At 34.6% G+C, this 13,830-nt stretch overlaps 1 protein-coding gene across 19 annotated transcripts in view; it reads right to left on the reverse strand.

Annotated features, from left to right (window-relative positions):
- The window catches only part of CACNA2D1 (calcium voltage-gated channel auxiliary subunit alpha2delta 1), a 514,911-nt gene that overhangs the window by 190,650 nt on the left and 310,431 nt on the right, over nucleotides 1–13,830 (reverse strand). For all 19 annotated transcript variants that reach the window (XM_023639081.2, XM_023639086.2, XM_023639083.2 and 16 more), the window contains exon 5: nucleotides 7,728–7,769. In XM_023639081.2, coding sequence (XP_023494849.2) covers nucleotides 7,728–7,769 — 42 coding nt within the window. The remainder of the gene's footprint in view (nucleotides 1–7,727; nucleotides 7,770–13,830) is intronic.

The following is a 13,830-nucleotide window of genomic DNA, read 5'->3' on the forward strand; positions in this document are numbered from 1 at the left end:
TTTTTTTTTTTTTTTTTTTGGTGAGGAAGATTCACCCTGAGCTAACATCTGCCAATCTTCCTCTACTTTTTGTATGTGGGATGCCTCCAAGGCATGGCTGGTGAGTGGAGTAGGTCTACGCCTTGGATCTGAACCTGCGAACCCAGACAGTGGAAGTGGAGCGCGTGAAACTTTGACCACTGAGCCACAGGCCAGCCCTGTGAATTGTGTTTTAAAGAATACTTATCATTTGATTGGAAAAGGTGTAAGATATAATGATCAGGTAATTAGAGGAGAGAATGTTAACATTAACAAGCACACTGGACACAGGAATGATCGTCTTAAATTTCTAATAAGGCTCTATTCCTCATATCCTTCCATGAGAACTGTGGCTCGCCAAATAATTTAGCCCAATTATACATGCATTTTTAAGTTTCAAAGAGAAATCTGTTTAAACGACTATAGTTATAATTTTTTAATCATATTACACAATCCTAAGTGACATTAATTCTATCCCTATTTCAGCCACTGCTGTGGTAAATCTGGCTGTCACTATTTATTTCCATATGCACAAAGTGAATATAAATAGCACTGATCTGAGTAGCACAGATATTATCAAATGCCCCTGAGGAACTTTCATATATCAAAGCCCTTGAAAAGGTTACAACTTGATAGCTGCCCACAAACTGACTAATTCAGACGCGGCCAATAGAAAGTTTACACCCTAAGGAATAATTGACCACTTTTGGATGCTTGTTTTACCTTTAGGTGAGGCCATATATCACCATTGTAATGAACAAAATCAATAGATTACACTTGAATATATCATTCTTTATATTCAAATCTTAACTTGGTGATAGACCAGCATAATAAACATGGAAGAATAATAGGAATCAGGAGATTCCAAACTTAATCCTAAACTACGGCCTCCTTCGGATGAGTTACTTCTATTACGAAAGCTACTCCTTCTTCATTTCCAGCTGCTAGCAGTTAAACGTTGGTGTGCTGAGGATTCTATCCTGTACTATCTTAAGGCACTTTTATTTTATTTTATTATGTTGTATAGATGTATGAAGTGGGCTGAGAGTGAGCCAACAAGGAGTAGTAGAAGTAAAGAAAACTGGAGAACGCACCACATCAAAAGGCATTCAAACTCACTTTGTGTCAGGACACCAAAATATATCTGTAGTTGAATCTGGCCTTGCTACATATGCAGCTTCACACTTGCTGAAGAAATTTCAGCCACCTGTTTTCAAAGTCCACTCAAAAGCTAAACATCAAACTACTCTAGGCCAAACTAAATATTCAGCTGCCTAGTAAAAATCTCCTCTTGGATATCCTTGAGTGAGCTTTTGGTATAAATGTTCTTGCCTTTTAAAAATATTTGCCTGAGGGGCTGACCCCGTGGCGCAGTGGTTAAGTTCGCACATTCTGCCTTGGTGGCCTGGGGTTCGCCAGTTCAGATCCCGGGGGCTGACATGGCACCACTTGGTAAGCCATGTGTGGCAGGCATCCCACATATAAAGTAGAGCAAGATGGGCACGGACTTCAGCTCAGGGCCAGTGTTCCTCAGCAAAAAGAGGAGGATTGGCAGCAGATGTTAGCTCGGGGCTAATCTTCCTCAAAAAAAAAAATTTTTTTTTGCCTGAAAGAAACACTGTAGGTCTTTCAAATCTACAAGTATATACAGATTTCTTTGCAGATCTGAATGCTTTCCTCCACTCAACCTTTGATTATTAACTCTAATCCACATATTTTGATTTGATCGTTGGAAACACATCTCTGCATTCTGTCCTCTGTATTTGTTATCTTTTCTCCCATAATATTCTTTTTTATTATTATTATTTTTACATTTTTCACATTCTGGGAGTATTTTCTGTTTCCTCTGTGCATCACTGATGAATAATTTGCATTGTCAAATTTGTTAGCTCTTCCAATGGAAATTTTGTTTTAGCAGTTTTGGTTTAGATGATTTTATTTCAGTCAGTTTGTCATAGGACACTGGTTTTTTTTCTTTGGAGACACTAAGCATACATTTAATGTTGTTTTTCTTCGTTCTGAAGTACCTGAAGTGACACTATCTCAAAGGAAAATTTTCCTGAGTCTTAATATTTAAGTATTTCTACTGTACTGTTCCTGAATTTTTCATGGATTTCTCCAGTGACTAGTTTCCATTTTATTGGTTTTAAACAAAGAAAGGCCTACCTAGTGTTTCTTCAGGTTTAGGATTATACAGTCTCAGGATTGGGAAACAGTCCAGATGGTACAGATTTTTTCCCAAGCAACGTTTTCTTTGCTGCTGTCATATTTGTAACTTGAGGGCAGAGAATGATATACAGCATTTGGTATGGTTTCTGGTCAACAGTAGGTATTTTCTAAGAGCAAATGTTTTCTTCAGGGTGTGTATTTCAATTCCAGTCCTCCAAATTACAGAGACTCAGATAGGCCTAGGCTGAAACTGGGGTGGTAGTGATAGAGCCTCTTTAAAAATGAGACAAAGTATAGGGGACAGAAATGGAGGATATATGACTCCGGTTTTCTTCAGTCATTTCACATTTGCGTAAAATGAAGCTTCCATTTTAACTTAGATATATTGACTTACCGGAAAAAAACCTTATTGACTGATTACAACGTGCTAGTTCCTGTAAGAGCTATGTCAGCTGCTGTGAGTATGCCAGAGTTGCCCTCCAGAAACTTATTTGACTCTAGGGAAGGACCCAAGGAAATAATCTACGCAGACAGGTTGTGCTCCAAGGAGAAGAAACTGCCATTTCATTAGAAAACTCATATCGGCTTAGGAAAGAAGCAGTAAAGTTTCTTCAGGGTCTTAAATACCAAACAAAGGCACTAATAACTGATATGAAGATCTTACCAATGAAAAAAATTATGAATATAATGTTTAGGAATATTTATATATTAACAATGTACAGAAAATTTTAAGCATCAAATATGAGACCATTTCAATACCTCTTAAATAAATATTTGAGAATAACATCTAAAGTCAGATAATTGTCATGGAAAATAGAAGGAAATGATTGTTGTAAGAGAGCTGGGAAATAGAGAAAATGAGCACTACTCCACCAGGCAAAGATGGGAAAGCAAATCCTCTCCTGCTAATGCAGAACTGGAGAAAAAGTTAAAAATGCTAACCATAGGTTCAGAATTTACAATCTTTTAGTCTCCTTCAGGAGGCATAACATTTAAAATAGAATATTTAGCTCTCAGTTATTTATATCACCATTCAAACATATGAGGACAAATTTATTAATTGATAATATTGTTCCAATATCTAGTATTCTAATTAGTTCCTTTGTTCATTATGTATTAGATGTTGATATATGAGATGAAAAACTCACATTATATAATCTTCAATCACCTTTTTTTTTCTTTTCTTTTGCTGAGGAAGATTAGCCCTGTTGCCAATCTTCCTCTATTTTTTATATGTGGGTTGCTGCCACAGCATGGTCACCAATGAGTGTTGTAGGTCTGTGCCTGGGAACTGAACTCCAGCCACCAAAGTGGAGCTTGCCAAACTTAACCACTAGGCCACGGGGCCAGCCCCTACCAATCATCAATTTTTAATAACCTATACGGCTTTGTGGAATTTGAGCAATAAAAATACAAACCTAAAGGGATACATAGTCACAACAAAGAATAGTGATGACAAGCCAATTCAAATCAAAACAATGAGATGGCATTATGATTTGTGAACATTTGATATATAAATATCAAGCATGACACGTATAAAGTTGTGAGTATAGCAGTCAATTAAATTCACCTATATATATATGTTATTGCAAAACTTTTGGTGAAGGTGAGTTAATTTCACCATCCATAGAAGTCCAACTTCATCAGACAACCAAGCATCTTCAAAAAAAGCTGTAATCGCCGAAAATCTTAATGTAGACTATCAAAGTGCAACATTTACTTATATTCCTTAACTTTCTCTCCTTGTAAGATAGTAACTATTTCCATTGCAGAAAATGTTGATCATAGTGATCAAAATACATGCATTAAGGATAGACTAAAAATTACTCACTATAGCACATAATTTTATAATCATTTTACTGTAAAAGAGAATTTTTTCCTCAGTTGCAAGTTAAAGAATTTGACTCCATTTAAATGATAGAAGTCACTCAGATACGTAAGTAGAGTTTTGGAATTAACTTTAATATATCAAGAAGAACAAACTGAAGATATGTGCAGAAACTGCTAATTATCTCCCAGTTAGTATTCTCCCCATTCTCTCTTTCGTAATAGGACCCTATACTTTATTTGGGTGCATGTTTATTGCGGGTGGATGGGGAGAATTATATTCCACATCCTCTTCCAACTAGGCAAGGCTAGGCACTAAATTTTGGACAATGGGTACAGATAGAAGTGAGGTGTGCAAGCTCCAGAACATGCCCTTAATGGCAAAGGACATGTCCTCCATTGTCACTTGCCTCGTTCCTATTTCCTAGAATGCAAAATCATTGTGCATATTGGACCATCAGTCTTGGAGCACAACGTGGAAAGCTACATTGAGCAGAGCAGAAGACATGAGAAGCACCCTGGGGCCTGAATGGTAGAGAGGCCACATTAGGCCTATACCTGGGATGTTACATGAGAGAGAAATAAACTTTAGTCCTGCTTTAGCCACTAAGGTCTCTCTATGACAACCAAACCAATATACTAATCATTAAATCTGGTTCATTTTTCTTCAATGTCTAAGGGTTTCCAAAAGCAATAGTATTATCATAAGTAAAGTACTTTGAATTTCCCCAATAAAAAGTTGTAGTGAAGTATAAAATGAATTATCTTACAATTCTTTACAAATTCTCAGAAATTTTACATGAAATCATCCAATTCCAGCAAACTTGACTATGTTTGCAGGATTCCAAGAATATTCAGAACTGGAATGAAATATATGTATCACCTAGTCAACTGTAGCATGTCTTAAATGAGAGAAAAACAGTTTTAACTTTAATAGCTTTTAATGCCATATGGTTGATTATAATCTTAGGGCTGGACTAGGATATGAATCAAAGTCTCTGATTCCTATTTTAGCACTCTTTCTACTATGCAATATTCTTTGCAAATTATTCTGGCACTGTTATTATTTATATATAAGGAAATAGAAATAATTTCTCCAAACGCTGAGCATCTTTTTTAAATTTTAAATTTAGAAGCTGATATTTTGCCTTTTATAGGATTTTGATTTGATTTGCTAAGAGTTCATCTCATGGCCTAAAAAAGAGAACGGATCTTTTTTATAGGCATATTTATAACCCATAGTAATATTACAGGCTTTTTTGGATGGGAGAAAGCAAAAAACAAGGAAAGTTCAATAGGTTCACTTATATTAATACTTTTCTCTCTTACACAGTTTTTTTTTGAATATATGAATAAATATCTCTGTTGGCAAATTATGTAAATGTAAACATTGACACTCAAGTGTTACAAGTATATAACCTGTGTGCACTTTTCCACTTATAATGAACACATATGCTAAGTTTGCAGCATAGGGGCTGAAAGTTGAATGGTACTTACTAAAAAGTCATATCTACATTTGTGCATATGATTGCTAAAATAAAAACAAACTGGCTAGTTCTATGCAAAATAAAAAATAACTTTCTAATTAACAAGCAAGCTTGACTTAAGTAAATAGAACTGTTTTACTTAACATTAAAAGTGTAACTAAACAGTTTTAAGAAAAAATATGTATCATCATATTTAGGGAACATTAGACCTGCTAGGTCAGCTTGTTTGTAAAGCCAATCATTATAGAATAATTCACATTATTTATTATAAAATCTTTTTCATAGTTTTACAAACTAAATGTTTAATAAAAGTTGCAACAGGAAGGTTGATGAAGACTCTGTATATATTTTTAAATGATCATATAATTTTTAAATATCAAATACTAATATTAAAGGTGAAACTAAACAACACAAAAATGATATTCATTCGGATACCAAACAATAACCTATTTAAACATTTTGTGTTAGCTGTCGGTTTGTCCTTAATAAGCCTCCTACATCATTAGAATAACACACATATTTACCATAAGAGGATAGTTAGCACTAGTGAAACACTTATGTCTAGAAAGAAGAAAACACTTTTTAAAACAATCTTAGTTCTTCAACTATAAAATGGAGAAAATAAAATCTATTTCCTTCATAGTGTTATTGTAGGAATTAAAATAATTTGAGCAAAGTGGTTAGTAGTGTGCAGGCAAAGTAGTGCTCAATGCACTAAAGTATTCACAAGCAGTAGTGATGGTAGTGTAATTTGGGAAGGTATGGCACTTCAAGCAAACTATATTTATTGTTTTGTTTTTTCTGAAGACAAGCTACACTTATTTTTATATATTTTTTCACTTTCCTGTTAAATAGCTGGAATAAAATTCTATATCATAATATAGGACTATATTTTTGATTCAGATAAAAAAGTGTGGGGCCAGCCCCACGGCTGAGTGGTTGAGGTTCTGCATACCCTGCTTCGGTAGCCCTGGTTCACAGGTTCAGATCTTGGGTGTGGACCTACTCTACTCATCAGCCATGCTGTGGAGGCATCCCATACACAAAATGGAGGAAGATTGGCATGGATGTTAGTTCAGGGCTAATCTTCCTCACTAAAAAAAAAAAAACCAAAAACACTGTGAATGACAAATAATATTTGTTTGATTTTTTTCACTGATATATCCCTAGCTCTCAGAAGAATATTGAAAACATAGGAGGCCCTCAACAAATTTTTTTTTTTTGAGGAAAATTAGCCCTGAGCTAACATCTGCTGCCAATCCTCTGCTTTTTGCTGAGGAAGACTGGCCCTGAGCTAACATCCGTGCCCATCTTCCTCTACTTTATACGCGGGACGCCTGCCACAGCATGTCTTGTCAAGTGGTGCCATGTCCACACCCGGCATCTGAACCAGCGAACCCTGGGCCACCGAAGCATAATGTGCAAACATAATGGCTGTGCCACCAGGCCGGCCCCAACAAATATTTTTAAATAAACAAATAAGTATATGTAGACATTGTTTTCTGATGAAAAAAGTCAAATATATGAGAATTTAAGAGAACTTGAGTGTAAAATTATATTTTATAATTTTATAAATGTTTCCACCATAACTAAGTAATTCGAATGCCTCCCCAATATCTGTCCCAATTTGGCAATATTAGAATTAACTTATTCAAGCTAAAATAATCCATGTTCTAAAATTATATGCATATGTACATTAGAGTCATTCATTCAAAAAGGCATATTGAGCATTTCTATGCTTCAAAGATTGGGTAGGCAGGGCCAGTTGTTGCACAGCTTCCAGGGTATCATTTACATTGTAGCTGAAATAAGTGGTTCTTCCTGGTATGTGCAGTTCAGGCCAGAGTAGACTTGCCTAGTAACCCTGGTGACAGAAGCCAGGTTACAGAGATGGGTCAAATCCGATTTCTGTCTTTAACATTGCTAGTGGAGAACAGAGTATTTAAGTCAGTGTAGTGGACTGAGATCTGGACAGGGGGCAGTGGGAGTTCAGATTCAGAGAAACACGGGGCATTTCTACTTAGGAAGATGCCAATAGTAAGTTGTTAAAGATCACATAACCACCAAAATTCATCATTACCTTGTTGGGTCTAACTAGTATTCTGCTTATGCTATAGAACACTTTTGGAAAAACTAAACCTTCTAGGCCAGCTTGTTTTGTAAAGCCAATCATTCTAGAATAATTAAATTTATCTTGGAATTTAATATAAAACTTTAAATACTCACATCAAGATCGTCCTTTGCATTGTAGTAGACAACTTCATTGCTCTATAACAAAGAAAAGAACAGTGCTTTACTGATTTGAGTAAAACATAAAAATATACTGGATCAAACACTGAATACATTTTGTGCATATTTTAAATAATAAACCCCTTATAATATTCCTTTCATGACATATTCCACAAAGACCAATAAAAATTTTCTAAGAACATATTAAAACACTTTATCAGTGATATTGAAAAATACATATTGCATTGAGAAAAAAGGTCTCAGTATAGGTCTGAGAACTGTTTGTCAAGAAAAAATAAAGAATTCCTAATGCAAAAAAGTTATATACGTACACACACACACACATATACATACACCTAAATCATAACATGATAAACAGGACAATTCAAGAAAAATGTAAAGTAAGTGGCTTGTTAATATTTTGCTGAAACCATGACTTTAAAAAAATATATATCAAGTGTTGAAATTATTCTTTTTGTTTGTTTCTTTGTTTTTGTTTTCTTTGAGGAAGATTAGCCCCGAGCTAACATCTGCTGCCAATCCTCTGCTTTTTGCTGAGGAAGACTGGCCCTGAGCTAATGTCCATGCCCATCTTCCTCTACTTTATATGTGGGACACCTACCACAGCACGGCTTGCCAAGTGGTGTCATGTCTGCACCTGGGATCTGAACCGGCTAACCCTGGGCTACCGAAGCAGAACATGTGAATTCAACTGTTGTGCCAGCGGGACGGCCCCTGAAATTATTCTTGAAGAAAGGTGTATCTGTACAATATCGGCAGAAATCTCTTCATGAGATTCAGACGAGGGATCAAGAGTAACCATGAATTTAGATAGGAAAAAATATCAGATTATCTAACACATTAATATGCTCATATTGTACCAAAGTGATTAATGAGCATTGGCTTCTCAAGAATAAATGTATCTGGATATTTCTGCTAGCCATCAACGTTGCTGAAATATGCCATAAATATAAATTATGGGCATAAATTGTGTTACAGAGGGAAAATGGAAAAAATGAATAAAATGATTGCCAGGGAAATTAAAATTCCTATTCTTCATGTCTTTGAGACTAGTTCTCTACAATGTTAAAATAATCCACTTATACTGATTTTCTTTTCCTTTCTTTTCCCCAGAACTGACTGAAGATATAACTCGTCTTCCATATGTCTTCATTATTAACTGGAGCACCATGTAAAAACCCATTTTTCTGTGCCTCTTTAACATCTAAAGCATGGATACTCTAAAATTTTATTAAAATAAAACACAATACAAAAAATGTTTTCAAAATTACTTGGGAAAAGAATTCAATATATTAGCATTTCTTAAAGTATGTTCCCCCCAAAATCATTATTTCTTTAAGATATTCTATGGTCATATGACTTTAGAAAACTATATAGATAAATAACAGAATACATGATTCACAATACTGAATAAAACCTATGAGTTTGAATTCATTTCATTTAGAATCAACAGAACTTTAAAAAATACCATTTAGTGAAGAATTATTAAGTGGCTAACAAATTTTAACATGCATAAATTCTAATTACTGGAACATTTCTTATAGCACTAGTTTTGTAACAAAGTTAAAATACAAAAATAAGAACTCATCACATACACAAAGCAAGAGAATCTCCTGAATCCACTTTAGATCCAAATCTAACTACTAGTTTATTGATCCCTGCTGCAACTCTGTAATTTACATAACAGACAATTTTCAATTTAGAATGTGGATTCTATCAAAAGTTAAAACACAGAATAAATTTATCTTCAAACATATCAATTCCTATCCTTTAGATAAAATGATGGATACAGACCAATAATATAAAATAATTTATATATCTAGGATTACACTTGGTCCATGGCACTAGAGCTAATGGACTAAATTGATTACTCAACTTTTTTCTTTATGTGTGACACACGGTCACGTATAACAAAGAGAATTTGCTGATTAGACCTATGTTTAGAGTGTCACATATAGTTTCAAAAGAGGATAAAGTATGATAAAGAAATGCTAGTCTTAACTCAAACTAAGTATTTTGATTCTATTAAGCTAAACTGGGCTTGAAATTAAAATAAAATTGAAGAAAATCTGTTTATTTGAAAATTTCTAAAAGTTTTTCATTTTTTTACTGTACTATATTTTCTATAAAACTTTATTACCCCTCCTTTACATATTTTACATTGCTTCTAAAACTTATCGAAAATATGTATTGCAAAGTTTATTTAAATTTTACACATTTGCACAAGGCTTTCTGGACTTTGGAAGACACAGAATTCCAAAACTGCTTTCTTTTAAAGCAAACTGAAAAAAAAATACATTAATCACAAACTAATACTGTATGGCCCACGTCCATAATCCTTGTAATTAGATACTTTATATTTCTACTTTTAAAAAGCTCTTTCTTTATACAATGTTTATTTCTTACATGGTCAAAATATAAATGCAAAGAAAAACAAAAGTGTGACTTTTGTGTGTGTGTGTGAGGAATATTGGCCCTGAGCTAACATCTGTGGCAATCTTCCTCTATTTTGTATGTGGGACGCCACCAAAGCATGGCTTGACGAGCAGTGCAGGCGTCCGCACCAGGGATCCTAACCCGGGAACCCTGGGCTGCCAAAGTGGAGCACGTGAATTTAATGACAATGCCACCAGGCTGGCACCCTAAAGTGTGACTTTTTATAGAACAACAATACTAGCCACCAAATATATATCCAGGACCAATCTTAACAGGATTGGGACAAAGGACAATTTTCAGGAATAAAGGACAACTCACACTGAATCAGCCCAACTTCTGATGTTTTCATAGGGATGAAGTGTGCTTAAAATTAACTCTGTGCTAAAAGAAAACTGGGAAAGGAAATTATATAAAAACAGTTAAATGGCCTGAGGGGGTGGAATTAAAGGAGAAGACACAAAAATATCGTCTGAATTCCTTCTCCCTTTACCCTGTCCCCTGCCTGCATCCTACTTAGACTTTGTACAGGGAGATTTTCGGATCTCACAACGAACAGAGGGAGCCAGAACCCACTCATTCAACAATACTTTGGTGATTTCACTCTGTGCTAAGTGTTGGAGAAACAAAGATGAAAACTATCTACACCCTGACCTTCATAAGAAACAAGTTCTCACCAATTCACATAGGGCGAGAAGTTAAGGCAGCTGAGTCTCGTCCCTCTCATCTGCTACAACTGAAGAATATCTCTTATTATCCTTGGGGAGCATGAACACTTATATAAAACCAAAACTTGCCAGGTTTCAAAATAGGTGAGAGTTAAGATTTCAGATTCCAGATTCCATTTCTCCTCTGTTGATCAATTCAAGCATCTTTGCAAGTGTGTGTTTGTGTGTGTGTTTCTTTCTGAATAAATTACCTATCCTATCACTCAAAATTCCCTCAATCCCTCCTCCAGAAAGTATACAATTATACCAGTATAACTGGTATACTTTAATATTTTAATACTTTAAAAGTATGGCATATAAACTAATTATCATAGGCACACATTATAGAATTGAGTCATCTTGTTTCTCTATTATCCTTCTGCCTAAATGTTTTAATGCAAATGATTAAACAACATCATCTTGGTGGGCATTTCACACTCAAACAGAGGCTTTAAGTGGATTTCAGTGCATTATGTGCAGTATGATAGGATAAACCCAGCAACAGCCTCAAACTAGATTCATAGATTAGTTAAACCTTTAGAGAGCGATTTTTCACAATTTAAGCACCACCAGATGACAAGAACAAATTGTTTCATTTCTGATTTTTAACCAAGTAGTTTAGTTATTTATTATCTCCTTGAAACAAATTTACCCAAATGGTCTGTGCTAATATAACACTGCTGCTTACTGAAGCTTAAAACATCCCCTAGCAAGTTGAGAGATAAATTACTGTAGTTTCCCAGTGTCTACTGGGAGTCAACATATAAATCTGGACAAAATAGACCATTCTATCTTAAAAATATATATGTTGTGAGCGACAGTCTCTTGCATGTCATTTTCTTACAAAAGTCTGCCTCTGATGAATAGTTTATGTCAAAAATCTGAAGCTAAGTACAAAGCTTCCACATGGAAATAAGATATTGCCAAGGAAAAGATTTAAATATTGGAACTGAAAATTGGGATTTTATAGCCAACATGTGAAATATAGGACACATTCAAAATTCAAATAGAGACTAACTTCTTGCCCAATTTACTAATTCTCTTTTCTTGACTCTGCACATGACCCACAGCCTGACAAATTTTGGGCAACTGTATTGTCTACTAAATTTGCTTTTTTGAAAAAAATCCCATTCTTACTGTCATTTTTATCACTCTTCAGTTCCAAATATGAAGTCAATAAGATGAACATTAAGGATACTCTGTTATCAACGAATTGTGTTAATGATTCTTGCTAACCAAGATCCGTACTGTTTAGCTCACATCATTTATAACTCAAATTTTCTGACTAATATATCTTTGTAACAATTTGATCTGGCAACCATACACACCACTGCTATTGCTTGTGCCCAAGTCAGGCATGGTACATGGGATGAAATAATTAGCAGCACTATAACATTGTGTGCATAAAAGAACTTAGGAAGATGTGTGTGTTTGGTTATGTGTGTGTCTAATTGTGTGTGCATGCATGTGTGGTGGGGGGGGTGTGGGTGAATGTGAGCAGATGTTTCCAAAGATAGCTGAAAGTAACTAAACGAGTAAATTAAAGACAGCAGTCCTTAAAAAAAGTATTCTTCATGTCATTATGTGTTTGAAGTTTGGAATGCATGAGCATGTTATTTATGAAGATAAAAATAAAGAAATAACACAAGTCCATCTGAAACTCACTGTTACCAGATTACCGTACTAAAAACATATGATAAACCTACATTCATATTAGGTAACAAGATAATAAATAAAGATAATTGATGTATGTAAAGTGTTTAGCAACAGTGCCTGGCATGCAACATGTGTCCCACATATGTTATCAACTATTATTTTATATACTGAAAAAGAAAAATCAGGCATATCCATAAAATTTATCTATTAGCTATATCTAGTACTTATATATGAATTAAAGCAAATAATTATAATTTTATTTTCTCATCAGTTGGTATGCTCTGAATCTATTTAATTCGTTTAAAGTCCTTTCTTCAAAGATTCCATATAACAGAGTGGAGAAGAAATGGAATTACTAGTTGCTGTTGTTATTTTTAATCTGATAAATTAAATGAGGTAATTTATAAGAAAGTCTAACACAAAGTAATTAAGTGATGTTTCTATATGCATTCTCTTCATTAAATGTGTCGCTGTGCTCCAAACTTCTCTGTGATTCTAAGCACACTCTTTCCAACCCCACCTCTCCTTACACTTCAATCCTTATTCACTCCTGCCTAGAAAAACTCCAACATTGTATTAGACCAAGAATTGCTTGTCCATCCCAAAACTCAAACTGTAGAATCTTGATGGAGAAAATTATACAAGCAGGACTCACGTAGAGCAAGTCAGTAGTTCTCACATTTTAAAAACTATAGTAAACATGTGGATTTGATTTGATAAATTTTCTTCTATTGAGAAATTTTACAGTCTTTGGGAAACTGTTTCTTCCAATCATGTGATTCTATTTGGCTGGCAAATCACACTGCTCCACTTCTCTGATCACAAAAATTAACAGGTGTCTAAATCTATCCGATAACAGTATCTCATTTCCCTATTCCTTATCCAGAAATATTCCATTTTCGAGGAGTAGTTATGGTCGCAAAAGTTGAACTGCTTAAAGTCTGAATCCTGATGTGCCTGAGGGTAGTTCCATCTGTTGGCTTCTTAGTTATAAAACCAATAATTTCTTATCTTTTTCTTAAGGTAGTTAGAATGTGGTTTCTAACTCTTATAACTGGTAGTACCAATACAAATACCATACAAAGCTTTTTTCCATTCTAATTTCCTGTTACTAACAGTCAAAAGCACTTGCTTATAACTATTCTTGAACTAATTCTCCTATCTGTGCCTTGGATGCTGGCCTTACATCCTTACATATCCCATTCCTTCAGCATCTCTTTTCTTTCCTGTGTGTCCATCTTCTCTTTAATCAAAAGCAGGTGATTTGCGAAAAAGATTTATGG

This window comes from Equus caballus, chromosome 4 (genome assembly GCF_041296265.1).
Source record: "Equus caballus isolate H_3958 breed thoroughbred chromosome 4, TB-T2T, whole genome shotgun sequence".
NCBI classification, from domain to species: domain Eukaryota; kingdom Metazoa; phylum Chordata; class Mammalia; order Perissodactyla; family Equidae; genus Equus; species Equus caballus.